Source organism: Tyto alba, unplaced genomic scaffold (assembly GCF_018691265.1).
Source record: "Tyto alba isolate M040663 unplaced genomic scaffold, T.alba_DEE_v4.0 Super-Scaffold_41, whole genome shotgun sequence".
NCBI lineage: Eukaryota > Metazoa > Chordata > Aves > Strigiformes > Tytonidae > Tyto > Tyto alba.
In genome coordinates, this window is record NW_024881317.1 from 982,886 (window position 1) to 996,166 (window position 13,281).

Genomic DNA, 13,281 nt, shown 5'->3' on the forward strand with positions numbered 1-13,281 from the left:
CTAGAACTACTTTTAGCATATAGATATTTCTAAATATTTACGTCCAGTCATGCCGAGCTTTGCTTAAAGCACAAATGCAGATCAGCAACTGAGGGTCTCGGGGAGGTGAGCTCGGACGTGGGCTGTGCAGGTCCTCCCTCTCTTTCTCCTCTCCTTCGACATGTCTGTGAAACAGCTTTATTTAATTTCTCAACAAAAACGGTTGCTCTGGGTGAGCAAAGCACGTCATGCCTTGGTACCAGCTATGCGGCCAAGGAAGGAAGCTGCTTATTTCTCTCCACTTGCTTTCCTCCTCCTGCCTTCTGCTGCTGTACTTCCCACTGCAAACATCCCTCTGCCCCCCCGCTGCCTGCAGTGGGCAGCCCCAGGGTGGCCGTGACCTTCTGAAGCACTTGCTGGGGTTCAGCACCCCAAAGCAGTTGGACAACGGCTGCTCCCCACGCTGAGCCAAAAAAAGATAAAAGTAAATTCTTCAAATCCCTTTCTTACTATCCTGCCTTTGCTTTTCTGACCCTCAAGGCTGTGCTTGTGAAACCTTTCTGTGTAGCCCAACGGCTAGAGGTTTTAAGAAGAAGAGAAAATAAAAACATCTCTTAGCTGAAGAGGGACGGATGGATGTTGCAGACTATTCCTGGTCCGTCTGGACTCCGCTGCCTCCTCGTGTGCTCAGGTCGCTGGCAAGACCACATCTCTCACTGGTCATTACAGCTGGTGCTGGGCTGGAGGACTGATGACCCCTCTGGCTCTTTGGGGATTAAAATACTCCAGCTGAGATCATCTGGTCCAGGCAGAAGCACCTGCATAAGGTCTGAGAGCCTGCGAAACACAGGTGCTCTGACAGGGTGATCCAGCTGCTTTTTGAGATGCGGAAGCGTTTTAAGTGTTATTGTTAATAAGAGACACAAACAACCTCCTCCGTAAAATGCCTGCTGCTTCCCAATTAACGAGCTCTCAGTTCCTTCCTGTCTCCAGCTCTGGAAACGTCTGGAGGTGACCCGGGGAGGCACAAGGTCTCATTTCTAATCCGCAGCCAAAAGCCTTTGGCTCCTCTCAGAGAGGCTTTCAGGTGATCCCAATGAATAAATAGAAGCGGCAGCAAAACATGAGCTACAGGTTACTGCCCCCAGGCCTGCCTCGTGCAGGTTCTCCTGCGCTCGGGGGGAGTCCCAAAGTGTTTGTTGAGCACCATCCTGCTGCTGCTTGCTGGGACGCCGCTGCCGGTCACCCACCTCGCGGTCACCCGTCTCCCAGCTGCCCAGCCGAGGTGGCTGTTTAAAATACTCCCATTCCTTCCTTTCCCCTGGAAAAAAGAAGCCCTTCAGGACAGCCCTACCCAATCCCGGGGCAGTCGCAGCCCGGCAGTGGCTGTGGGGCTGGGGAGCACCCAACACCCCTTCCCATCACCGGCAACGCCGATGCCACTGCCGAGCGCCCGCCGTGGCCCCCCAGCCTCTCCCCGACGCCCAGGCTGAAGCCTCCTTTTATAGCCGCAAGCCTTTTCTCACAAATTTCCCTCTGGATCCTAGCCCAGATCTTTCCCACACTGTTTGTTGCCCACTAAAAGGGAGCTCTCGTATCTTGCAAGATTTTTTTCCTCAAACCGCGTCTGCCATCTGTCTCCACAAACTGAGCTGGATCCAGCTCCCCCAACAGACGTGGTGCGGAGCCAGCCGATTTAATCCTACCTCCGATAAGGATGGGGGTGAGGAGAGGCTATGAAAAAGACTCTGGATGGAGGTAGGAGAAGAGTTGGGGACCCTGAGCATGGCCAGCCTCTATGGTGTCTTGATGTCAATGGTTTGCACAGCTGACCTGTAGCAAAACTGTGTGTTTATAAATAAAAGCACAAACTGAAAGCCTACAGAGAAACAGAAAATATTTCAAGGAGGTTTTATATTTAAAATTGGTCCTGAAAACAACCAGGCAAAGTCATTTGGAAGTTCAGTTTCGTGGATGTCAGGATGCCTTGAACGGAAGGCGCAGCTGCAGGCTGGATGGGAGAACAGCAAAATCTGGGAGGAAAGGTCTTTCACTTAAGTCAGTGTTTCTGCAATTAAAACAGCCAGCTGACCAGCTTTAAACATTACTCTGAAGGAGCAAGTGGCCTGGGCAAGGGGATTAGTTCACCCTGTGTTTGCACTAAATTTAAAACGTCTTCTGGTTTGCTCCGAGCCGCCTGCACAGCCCCTGAGCATCCAGAGCTGCTCAAACAGCCTCCGGCTACCAAACCACACCTGAGCAGATTTAAAACCTGCACTTTAGGGTTCATTGGCTCCAGAGCCAAATTATTTTTAAAATTAACTTCATCAGCAACTTCTCAAGAATGAAGCCTACAACGTGAGGGTTTTCCTTTGTTCCAAATCTATCTTCTGTGGATTTATCATCTGTTAGTCCAAAAAACCTCTGAGCAATTCTTTCCCTGTTTGGTAATTGCCAGCTGGATATTACAATAGATTTCAGGAAACTTAGCTGAAATCCTCTTTTAAAAACATATTGTTTCTTCTGTTTCCTCTGTGGAAAATATAGGAAAAAACTACTTAGGAGTGTGTGTCAGAGCTGGGTGCTGGGCGTACGGGGAGCCCGGGGGTGCGGGGAAAGGAGCCGGCGGAGGCGGCTCGGACGGACCACGGCTGCGATTATTTACTAAAGCAAGTCAGCCCGGCTTCCAAGGCAGCCCGGGCGTTGGATTGCTTTGGGGACAGGTGGAGTCGCTAAATCTGAAATCTAGAAGCTGAGTGCAACCTCTTAGAAAAGTTTTGGAAACACAGTTCCAGTCATTGTGAAGCTTTATCTGCCAAAAATACGAACTTTTCTGTTTTTACCTTTCTGTATTTGGGTGGTGTTGGGTTTTATCTTTTTCCATGGCTCAGAATTTTGCCTTCCCCTTCCCCTCAGCATTTCCCTCCTTCATGAGCTGCTGGAACATTTGGGTTTTGGTTTTTGCAGCAGCACAGGAGGCGGCTGCCCTGGGATCAACAGCCAGCCTGGAGATCCCCGTGGAGGGATGCGCTCGGATCTTCCTCGAGCACTGACAGGGCCCTTTTGCCCCTGTAGCATCGACACCCAAGATTTGCCAGTGCCCTGGGAACCATTTTAAGATAGAGCTTCACAACCTTTGGCCAAAAAAGCCCATGTCTGCTGGGGGGGAGCAAGATCCGTCCGGCTCCCTCCTACCTCTCCCTTCCAAAGGGGATGGGGATGAAGCCATTTGAATGGGCAGGGACCATCATTTTCAAACTCCAGTGCAGTCAGACACTTACCAAAGGTTTGGCTCACAGGGAGCTGGTCCAGCCACTTACTTTCTTGGATATGTTCTTAAGCATAAAAATATCCCTGTCTTTTATCAAATAAAAGGAAATATTCTTACTGACAAACCATCTCGACGACTCCCAGGCAGACTGGGGTTAGTGAACCCCTGAGTGTGGGACGAACGGCAGTTACGTCCACGACGTTGCCCAAAGCAGCCCGTTTCTTCCTCCATCCTCAACGGCTCAGTGATTTCTGCTTTTTTTTTTGGCTGCAGCCCCTGGTCACCCCTCCAGTGCTGTGGCACGTGGAGCCCAGGGACCCTCTGCACGCTCACCTTGTGAAACACCACACGTGGGCTTCCCAACTCCCCATCCTAGCAGTGGTGACAGCGAGGAGCCTTGCTGAATATATACCTGTATATGTGTATATATAGGTATAATATGTATCTATAGACCTGTATATGCAGAGGCAGGGGCCAGCAGGTCTCCATCAGCCTGAGCTGCCAGCTGAGGAAGGCACAGCCTGTGCTGCACACCCAAACCAAGTCTAACGGCACTGAATTTTAACATCTAATTTAAAAGAGGAGACACAGCTCTGGTATCCGTTGCTGTTGTAGTTAAGCTTGCCTTAATTTGTATAAATGTACATTCCTGCCTTAAAAAGCCAGCCCTCAGCTCCATTTAACCCAGTGCAGACATCCAGCTGGTGCTGGGAGGCAACCAGGCTGCAAGAACAAAGTTCCCTGTAGCCTCTGATGGTTTAGCAGAGAAACCGAATGTTTTTCAAACAGGCCAAGTAAAACTGAGCGGCCAAAGGTCGGGGAGACTTCACCCCCCCCATCGCTACGGTTCACAATGAGTGGGAATCCCCCCCTTTACTGTGTGCCAAATGAAGCATGCGAGTTCTGCAGCGCTGGTCTTCAATGGGGTCTTTCTGAAGTAATGAACCAAAAGTATCTTAGAATGACAAAGTGAATGCATCCTGGTCACCGCGCATCCTGTATCCCCAATGAAAAGCATGATTTAGGGCTTTTCTTCTGTCTGCGCTGCTCACGGCCAGGGCTCTTTGGGAGGCTGGGAGGGGAAGGGGCTGCCGGGGACTCTGGTCAAACACACGCGTGTTCTTGGCGTGACCACTGCAGGGGAGCTGGCGGTGGACGGGCTCCTTCTGCTCTGCCGGGGCCTGGCTGAGGGACACCGGCCGTGGAGCTCAGGGACCTCTGTGGTGGGGGGCTGACACATCCCTGCTTTTCTCTTTCATACTCTGCTCTGATTACCCTAGCAAGAAGGATCAGCTTGCTTTCCTGGCAAACCATCCTTAGACACCCCAGGGAAAAGCATATTTCTATTTCAAACATCTTTTGATTCCTAATTACTTTCCTGCTTTCCTCTGCACACCACTGAAGCAGTTATTTCTGAATAACATCCTTCTTGTGTTGACACATTAATAAAAGCGTCTTTAAAAGAAGAAGAAAAGGCATTTCTAGTTAATTCCTTGGTTACAAGGAGCAAGTGAAAACACGGATACTAGCAAAGCTGAGCAAGTAAAGAGCCAGATCTGCTCCTGGGAAAGGCCTGGCTTCGCGGCGAGGGGAGGCGAGGAGCTCCGCACGCACGTGCGCCGGCGACCCCGCGGCGTAAAGCAGATTCTGCCGTCGGACACATCACAGCTCGGGGGGTCAGAACCGCTTCGGTTCTGGGGAGTCTTATCACCTACAGTTGCAGCCGTAGGTGTCTCATTGAAAGAAGATATTGCAGGTATGTAGGGCAAGGTGTGTGTGATTATTAATTATAATTCAACTTGTGGGCTTGCAGGAGGTCTGACTTATCGTGTGGCTAAAAAGCAGGTGAAATGCCCTTCTAGCAGGGATTCCCACACTGCGATGAAAACCTCTCCCGCCTCCGCGCCCACCAGAGACCTCTGCAGTTTGGGAGCTGCTGGGCTCAGGGGCCGGCCACGCTTTTGGTTTACACTAACTCCTGCTGCTCCCAGTCCCAGCACTTGGGAACCGGCTCTGCTCAGCCCTTCCCAGCAGGACACTGGCCCGAAGCTGTGGCATCGCGGAGCCGGGGGCACCCACCTCTGCTCTGCAAACCCCGAGGCTTCGCATGCGTCAGGGTTGGCCCTTTTTGAATCAGAACGGTTTCTGGGTTGGAACAGAAAGGTTTCTGGGTTGGAACAGAAGGGGTTTCTTCTGCCGCAGAGCCCCAGCCTGGTTGGGGCTGGGGGGGGGCACCAAGGTGCTGGTGGGCATCGCGCTCTGGCCGTGAACTGGAGCCGTGGCTGTGCCGGCTGGGGATGCTCGGGGAGCGGCCCCGCTCCAGGGTGGGTGTCCCACGGGAGGGGTTACCCCGTGGCCTCGTCCCGGCGGCGGACGTGACCCCGCACGTGGGCAGGTGCCCCAGGAGAGGCTCGCCGGGCCGGGTTACCACCGAAACGAGTTGGTTTGCAAAGCCGGAGCGGGCATCAACAGAACGCGGAGGCTGCAGCTGCTGGGTCTGCGAGCCCCCAGCGGGCTGCCAGCGTTCACCCCAGCTCGCAGCCTCGTCACACAAACCCCAGTTGCCAACGGCAGCCTTAAATGATTTTCAGATACAAACTGATTACGCCTTTCTGCTGCAGCTAAGAGTAATCACCCCCCTGCTGTTGCCAGGACCTAAACCACCTCCACTCAACTGCATTTTCAGTGAAAAATCCCCCCCAAATTCCCCGAGGGGAATAGAAAATGTGAAACCCTACCATTTCCTTCAGTAACTGTTTAATTTAACATACTGAGGAGCTATAGCCATTAAACCCCACCGTATTTAGTGGCTGTCCCTTGGCAAAACCTGGGAGCACGACGGAAGCAAGGGACAGATGGTGCCGGTGCGAAGGAAAACAGGACTGAACACAGGCTCTTGAAACATAAAAATTTACACCACGTTGGAAAGGAATAAAACACAAATGATGAAGTCATGGCTTGTGTTTTACACAGGACAAACTACACGCAGGAATTTCCCCTGTTGAGGGTTTGAATGTTGTTCCCGACAGCCCAGGTGAAGAAGAAACGCTTGGCACGGCTGATGCGCCCGAGCATTTCTCTGTTCAATACATGCAGGATTGCCTTCATGGTCTCCCAGTTTTTGGGCATCCTCCATAGCCTGAAGAGTAATATAGAAAGGAATTCCTACCTAAATACTCCTGACCCTCCTCCAGGAGGCAAATCTAACAGCAAACCCGCCCTAAACCAGGGAGGGATTAACACAGGACACTCCTGGGCCGGGCGGTAAGGGCTGTGCCGGCCGAGTGCCGCTCCTCGTACAATACTGGATATTCTAGTTAAAAGAATGAGCTAACCTTAACAGGGGTGATTCTATATAAGCAGGAAGAAAGGTTTTAGCTTGTAAGAACACAGAAAAACACCTTAACCAACCCTTAAACTGCTACGCCGTAACTACATACAGAAATCCAGGTGTGGGGGGAGTTTGCTGCTCTCGAGGAAGGATGCGGCGAAGGGGACGCGCTGCTCACCGCCGGGGCCAGAGCAGCTTTCCCCCTCCTTCACAAACACACGCAAGGGAAAGACTGTTGGGCTCCAAAACCAATGTGCCACTTCACTTGTGTCCCTGACCATCCCCTCTGCTCCAGCGGTACGGGCAGCGGCTTCGGCAGAGGAAGCCGGCAGTGGGGAGAGGAGGGTACGGAGCCTTCGCACGCACCGCCAGCCCTGGACTCGTGGGGGTAACTGAAGCTGGTATTTATTCCTCTGCCCTGTCTCCATTTCTTAAATTACCGTTTAGCTTCAGTGCATAAACATTTTAATGAAAATTACAGAAATGGGTTGCCAGCTTCAAGTCCCTTAAGGAAAAAAGAAAAACCTAACCCAAACGGTCGGCTGTACGGATGGAATGCTAGATGCTCACTTCATATATATAAAAATAATAATAAAAGTCAAGAGTTTTGTGCTGGCCTGCCAACACCATTAAGAGGCTGAAAATGTCAAACGATAGCACCATAAGCATTTCTGAGAGGTCTCCCCCCGAATTATTGCTGCTTTTGGTTTCCCTTCCCCAAAACATTTCCCCGCCGGGCGCCCAGCAGCAGCGTGACCCCGCCGGAGGGTCCCGGCGGGACCCGCGCACCCAGCCCCACGCCAGACCTCCTTTTTTCAGACCGATGGTTTGAGCACCGTTATAGTGTAGCACAACTAAAAGAAATCAAGCTTTCCCCGTGTTTTGTAAGACGTCCGGCGCTGCCGCGGGTCGAGGCAAAGCCGCAAGTCCTGGTTGGGACCCAGCTCCCTCCTCCGCCGCGCTGCCGCGGGAGCCACCGCGGGGCCTGGCACTTCTTGCCCTTGGGGACAGTCCTGTCACCTCCTGGACGCCCGCTCGTCGCCGCGGTCCCGGTCGGGCGCCGCGCGGTGCCCGTGGTGGCGGCAGCTTCGGCAGCACTGGAGATGGACCGTCGGGAGGTGGCACCTTCCCAGGACCCGCAGGGTCTGGCAGAAGCCGAACGTCAAGCGGTCGCGCTCGCAGACGAAGCCTGGAGGGGGAGGCGAGAGGGCGAGGACAGCGTTAGTGCCGGCTTCCCCGGCGTTCCACGCGGAAACGGGCACGAGCTTGGCGGAGGCAAAGGCAAGAGCTCGGGCAATGCGGAGCCCACCCTCACCTGGGTGCCCAGCATCCTCCTCATTCCTCATCACCAGCAGAAATAACCCTTCTGCCGCCGTCTCCAGTTCCGCAGCATCTCCCCAGGGTGGAGGAACCATATGGGGGGAGCGGGGCTGAGCTTGGGGCTCCCTCCCCGGGGTGGGGGGTCTGCACCGAGGGCTCGCGAGAGGTGACAAACCACCCCACAACATCTCCCCCCAGCCCCCCCCCCAAATCTTCCCCGCGAGGCCAGCAGAAGGCGGCAAGAAAGGCGGTAATTCATTTTCCTTTGCATTGTCTTGAGATTATTTCGAGAACCCGCATCATCCGGGTCGCTTCCTGCAGGTGCCTCGCGAACCTCAAAACAACAATCGGCGCCGCCTCGAGGATGGGTTTTGTTTTGGGAAGCGTGGCTCCAGCGCCAGCACCCGGCCCTGTTTTGGGGGGGCAGCACCCGGCCCCATTTGGGGGGGCAGCATCCGACCCCGTTTGGGCGGGCAGCACCCAGCCACGTTTTTGGAGGCAGCACCCAGCCCCGTTTTTGGGGGCAGCACCCGGCCCCGTTTGGGGGGGCAGCACCCAGCCCCGTTTGGGGGGGCAGCACCCGGCCCCATTTGGGGGGGCAGCACCCAACCCCGTTTGAGGGTGGGCAGCACCCAGCCATGTTTTTGGGGGCAGCACCCGGCCCCGTTTGGGGGGGCAGCACCCAGCCTCGTTTGGGGGGGCAGCACCCAGGCCAGCTGCGGCAGCGGCCGTGGTGGCCACGGGTCGCAGCCCGGCCGCCCCGGCTGAGTCACTCCCAGGCTGAGCAAACTGTTTGCAGAAACTGTTTCCTCTCTGCAAACAGTCTGGAAATCACAAATCCCTCCCCGGGGGGGCCGGGAGCGCCACGTCGGGGCGTTTGGTCCAGCGCTCAGGTTCCCAGCTCGGGGGTGGGGGGAGCCACCTCGTCCTCGGGGTGCGATGGGGAGGAACATCCCGGCGCCCCGGAACCCCCTCACGCAAACGTGGGACGTGGCGAGGAGGGGACAGCCCTCCCCTGCGCCGCTGGCACAGGACGCCAAAACCAGCCCCAGCAGCTCCCAGCTCCATCGCTAGCCAGGCTGCAGCTCGGCTTAGTTACAGCGGCAAAGACCCACCACCCAACACGCACTGTTTATAAGAACATATAGTTGGTTTGCTTTAATTTTTAATTTCCTCCTTTTCTACTTTATATCAAAAGAAGCGTGCTCCTCATCAAGCCTCCAGCATCTCACCCAGTTGTGTAAGACTTGTTTAAATTGCATCAGCTCTGTCTAATTTTATCTCCCGTACAAGCGATTAAGACAAATGACAGCTTTTCTCTGAAAAAGGGCAGAACTGGTGCTCGCTGGGGCCGGCACCCCCCAGTCCTCCTGCACTGCCTCACCCTGGGCTCCCTCCGGCCACGACTACGCCAAGCAGATCCAGAAATGAGGCAAGAAAACGGGCTTTTCTCTTTCTCAGGACACTTTTCTGCTGGGGAAGCACCGGGACCAAGCCGGGGAGCTCTCGCTGACCACTGCCCTTCGCCATCTCCCCTCTGTGAACAAAAGGCTTTGCTCAGGGAAAGGCTGCTGCCCCGATTCCCACGGGGACGAGCCGACCCGCAGCGGTTAATGCAAAGGACGCAGCAGATGCCGAGCAGAGACTTTTCCCCCCGTTTGGGATTTCAATCACAGCCCTCACCCCTGCCCCCAGCCCATCAGCAAGGTCACAATACCGATCTAAAATTAATTTTCTATTTCAGTAGAGGTTTTTTCCTCTCTTCCTCTTGAGCAACAGCTCTTTCTGCCCAGCAATAGTGTCTCTGTGCCCTGAAGAAACCATTTCACACAGAAGCGGCTGCCTGGTTCAACAGCTGCCGACAGACCGGGACCGAGCGCCGGACCCTGGCTCCGCATCACACTCCCAGGCTGGGGGTTCGGTTTGACCCCCGAGGTGCTGGGGGTTCGGTTTGACCCCCGAGGTGCTGGGGGTTCGGTTTGACCCCCGAGGTGCTGGGGGATAACGCGGATTTTTTCCTTGTGGTTGAGCAAAGCAGACGAGGAATTGCTGAGAGGGCCGGGCCGGCGCGGCGCACGTCCCCAGACCTGCTGTGAGAGCAGCCCCGCCGTGCAAGAGCACCAGAGCCGGTCGGGCAAAGGGAAGCGTTTGCTCGTGCGATGCTGCCTGGGGGCCTCAGGGATGGTGTCCCCCCCCGGGAGCACCCCTGCCGCTCCGCACACCGTCCCCTGCACCCCCGGGGCCCTTTCGCACGGGGACATTCGGGCACACAAACACGTGCATGCCCGTTGGCATGTGCTGCAGGACAGGGATGTCTCCCAAAACACCTCTGGGGTGTCCGATGTGAGAAAAAAAGCCTGAGGGCATGTCAGCCTGGAGAACCCCCCCCACACCTCCTGCTCCCTACAGCCGGCGACGGCAATACCGGGGTGCACCAGCTGAGCTGCACCTTAAAACGCTCTGCTGCCCAGCGCCGGTTTAGCACACTGATCTCAGCCACCTCTCCCCTTGTGCAGGATTTGGTAATCATTTACTCTTCACCGGGGCACGACCGCCGGGTAACCCCCACCTGTGCTTCCCGCGGGATTTATAAACCCGTGGTGGTCCAAGTCACCGGGTTTGGAACCGATTTTGAGTAGGAGAGCTGGAGAACACAGCGACGGCTCCCGGCAGGCACGGACGGGGGCTGGCGTGCTCCAAGGGGGGGGGGGTGTTTAATTATTCACTGCATTGCACAGAGCAAGCGTAACAGCAGTAGGAACTCCGCGGCGTTTAGAAGAACTCAGTTAAAAATACTGCAGGGATGGATGGGAATGTCACCGGCGTTTCAGAGGGCCCCGGGGCGATGCCGTGCCGAGGCTGACCCCCGCCGAGCGCCTCGGTATTTTTAGCGCGCTGCCGCTGTGCCTTGCGGGGCTCGTTTCTGCTCACGAGCCCTCCGCTTATTGCAACGGTCTTCCTAGAAAGATATTTATGGATCGCCACCAAGTTGCCTCCTGCCTTCCCTTGACAGAGCTGCGGGCGGCTCGGCTTCTGGAGCCTCTCCCTGGAAGGTCGCTTTCCAGGACCAGAGGTGACGGTTTAGCTCTTTTCTGATCCCTTTCCAACGGGTCAACCCCCGCGGCGCTGGTAGGAAATTCCCAAACCTGCACCAGCCAGAGCCGTCCCCGGGCGTAAATGAGTCCCTCGGTCTCCTGCCAGGCGTTATTTCCCCCGGGACATCGCGTTATCTGCACAGGTCCGAGCAGCAACAGCGGGGACGGGCTTAGCAGGGGGTGAAGAGCCACCTCCGTCGCCTGGAGGCATCGCTGCCCCCCCCCCCCCCCCCACTCTGCCCACCTTCCCTGAGACCCCGCAGCGGGACCCCGGGTTTCCGAAGCGTTTTAACAAAACCAAGTCAAGGGCAGTTGCTGGGCAGCTCGTCCTCTTCCCAGCTCGGGCCGTGCTCCGTAGCGTCGCGGCGGGGATGTGTGCGGGGTCACGCTCAGGTCTGAAAATCTTGGCTGAGCTCGCCATTTCTCCCTGGAATTTGGTCTTTGGCAAAGGAAGCTGTAATAAGCACTTAATATGTCAGCTCTTCAGAGAGGGTCCTTACAGAATTGACCCAATTTTCATTTAATCCTTCCACTGTTATTTTTTTCTATTAACATTTTTTTTTATATATATAATCCCAACGCTTCATTTGAACATATGCTCCAGCGTTCAAGTCTGTGCCAAATTTTAGTCTAAAGAAATAGCTTAAAGCAGGGCTTTTAAAATCCAGGCTAGGTCAGCACACTAGAAACTGAAAACCCCCACCTTTATTTCGATTGTTTTTTTAAGTTGGCGTGGAAGTCGCTTTAAATTTCATTTAAGCTTCTGCTCTACAGACCTAAGCATTTACTTTTATGCTCGGGAAAAAACAAACTTCCTGGAACAGGTTTTGTAAAAACAAGGAAAGGTTGAGCTTAGAGCTGAGCTAGCAAAACCAGAGAATTAAGCTGCTGACCTCTGGCCTTCGGGATGCTCTCGGAGCCAGTGCCGAATTTAACAAGTATGATCCCAGGCTCCTGCCGCGGGGCCGAGCGCCGGCGGAGGCAGCACGTGGCCCCGCAGGCAGCGCCGGGGCTGCCTGCACAGAAAAAACTGCTCGCTTGGGAAAATTGGGGAGGACAGCCCCCCAAACCCCGCCGGCTTGCAGGGGTCAGCCCCGCTGCTCCCGGCACGCCTCGCTCAGCACCGCGACGGAGCTCGCGCCGACAGCCCTGAGCATCCAGCCTGGGGACTGCAGACCGGGGGCAGCAAAACGCTGGTGCTCTCCAAGAGGGAGATCTCCCAGAGGGATTATCCATTTTTTAGAGTTCCTGGATCTGACAGAGAGAAAGTCTCATTTCCGAAGAGCTGCGGCAGAGCCAGGACCCTCCCTGCACTCTGTGTTGCCTTCCCCTTCCTTCTCATGAGTGCACGAGGGGGAGAAAAAGCCCGCTCTGCCAAAAGGAGCTGCTGACCATGACCCTGCCCTCCCCTCCAAAATCCAAAACCACTTTAAACACACCGTGTCCAGAGCTTCCCACACCCAACCCTGCAAGGAGCAATCGGGCCGGAGCAGCCAGCCGTGTCACATCTACCGAGTCTTTGCTTCTTTTGTCTTTTTTTTTTTTTTAACAGCAAGATTCGGCAGGGTAAGGGCGCTCGGCAGCAGCACCTCCTCTGTTTCAAGACTGAGGGAAGCCAAATCCGGGCAGGACCCCCGGAGCGTGGCTGCCGGGGCTGAGCACCGTTCTCCCCCTCCCCCGCCACGGGCAAAGCACCATTTCTTCACTTCTGTCCTTGCTTTCACTGTTTTTAGCACTTCAAGGCCAAGGCAAATAACCTCTCTGCTGATGGCCTTTCTTCTGCAGGGAAAAATAAGCCTTTGATATATTCTGGAGAGTTTTCCAAAAAGTTAAGTAAGGGTTAATCTTTTGTTGTTGGGATTAGGCTTTTATGGGAGGCTGGGGTGCACTCCCCCAATTGCTTGCACTGGCCGCTGAGCTCCACCACAATTTATGCTTTCCAAAACTTAAACCTGCTCAGCAGTTGCCAAGAAGGAGGGAGGAGAAGCACCATCTCCCACCGCCGCTGGCCACACCAAGGTCGCTTCACTAAAGAGTGTGCAGCACTGCAATACCCCCCTGTTCTCCTCGGGGCGAGGAAACGTGCCGTCCCTGCTCCACCTGCCTGACGGTGGTTTGGGTTTTTTTCTCCCACAGCCCGGGTTTTGGGGGCACAGCGTGGGGCCTGCCCAGCCCTGGCCTCAGCATCAGCCCCCTCAGGGGGACCGGCCCATCCGGGGACGCCCGAGCAGCCTCTGCCAGCTCCTGCCCCCCAAAACCCCTTTTTCTCCGTAAGGCTGAAATGT

At 55.2% G+C, this 13,281-nt stretch overlaps 1 protein-coding gene across 1 annotated transcript in view; it reads right to left on the reverse strand.

Moving 5' to 3' along the window:
- Window positions 1-5,990: 5,990 nt before the first annotated feature.
- The window catches only part of ADAMTS7 (ADAM metallopeptidase with thrombospondin type 1 motif 7), a 51,609-nt gene continuing 44,318 nt past the window's right edge, over window positions 5,991-13,281 (reverse strand). The window contains exon 24 of the mRNA XM_042804294.1: window positions 5,991-7,770. Coding sequence (XP_042660228.1) covers window positions 7,598-7,770 — 173 coding nt within the window. The 3' untranslated portion in view covers window positions 5,991-7,597. The remainder of the gene's footprint in view (window positions 7,771-13,281) is intronic.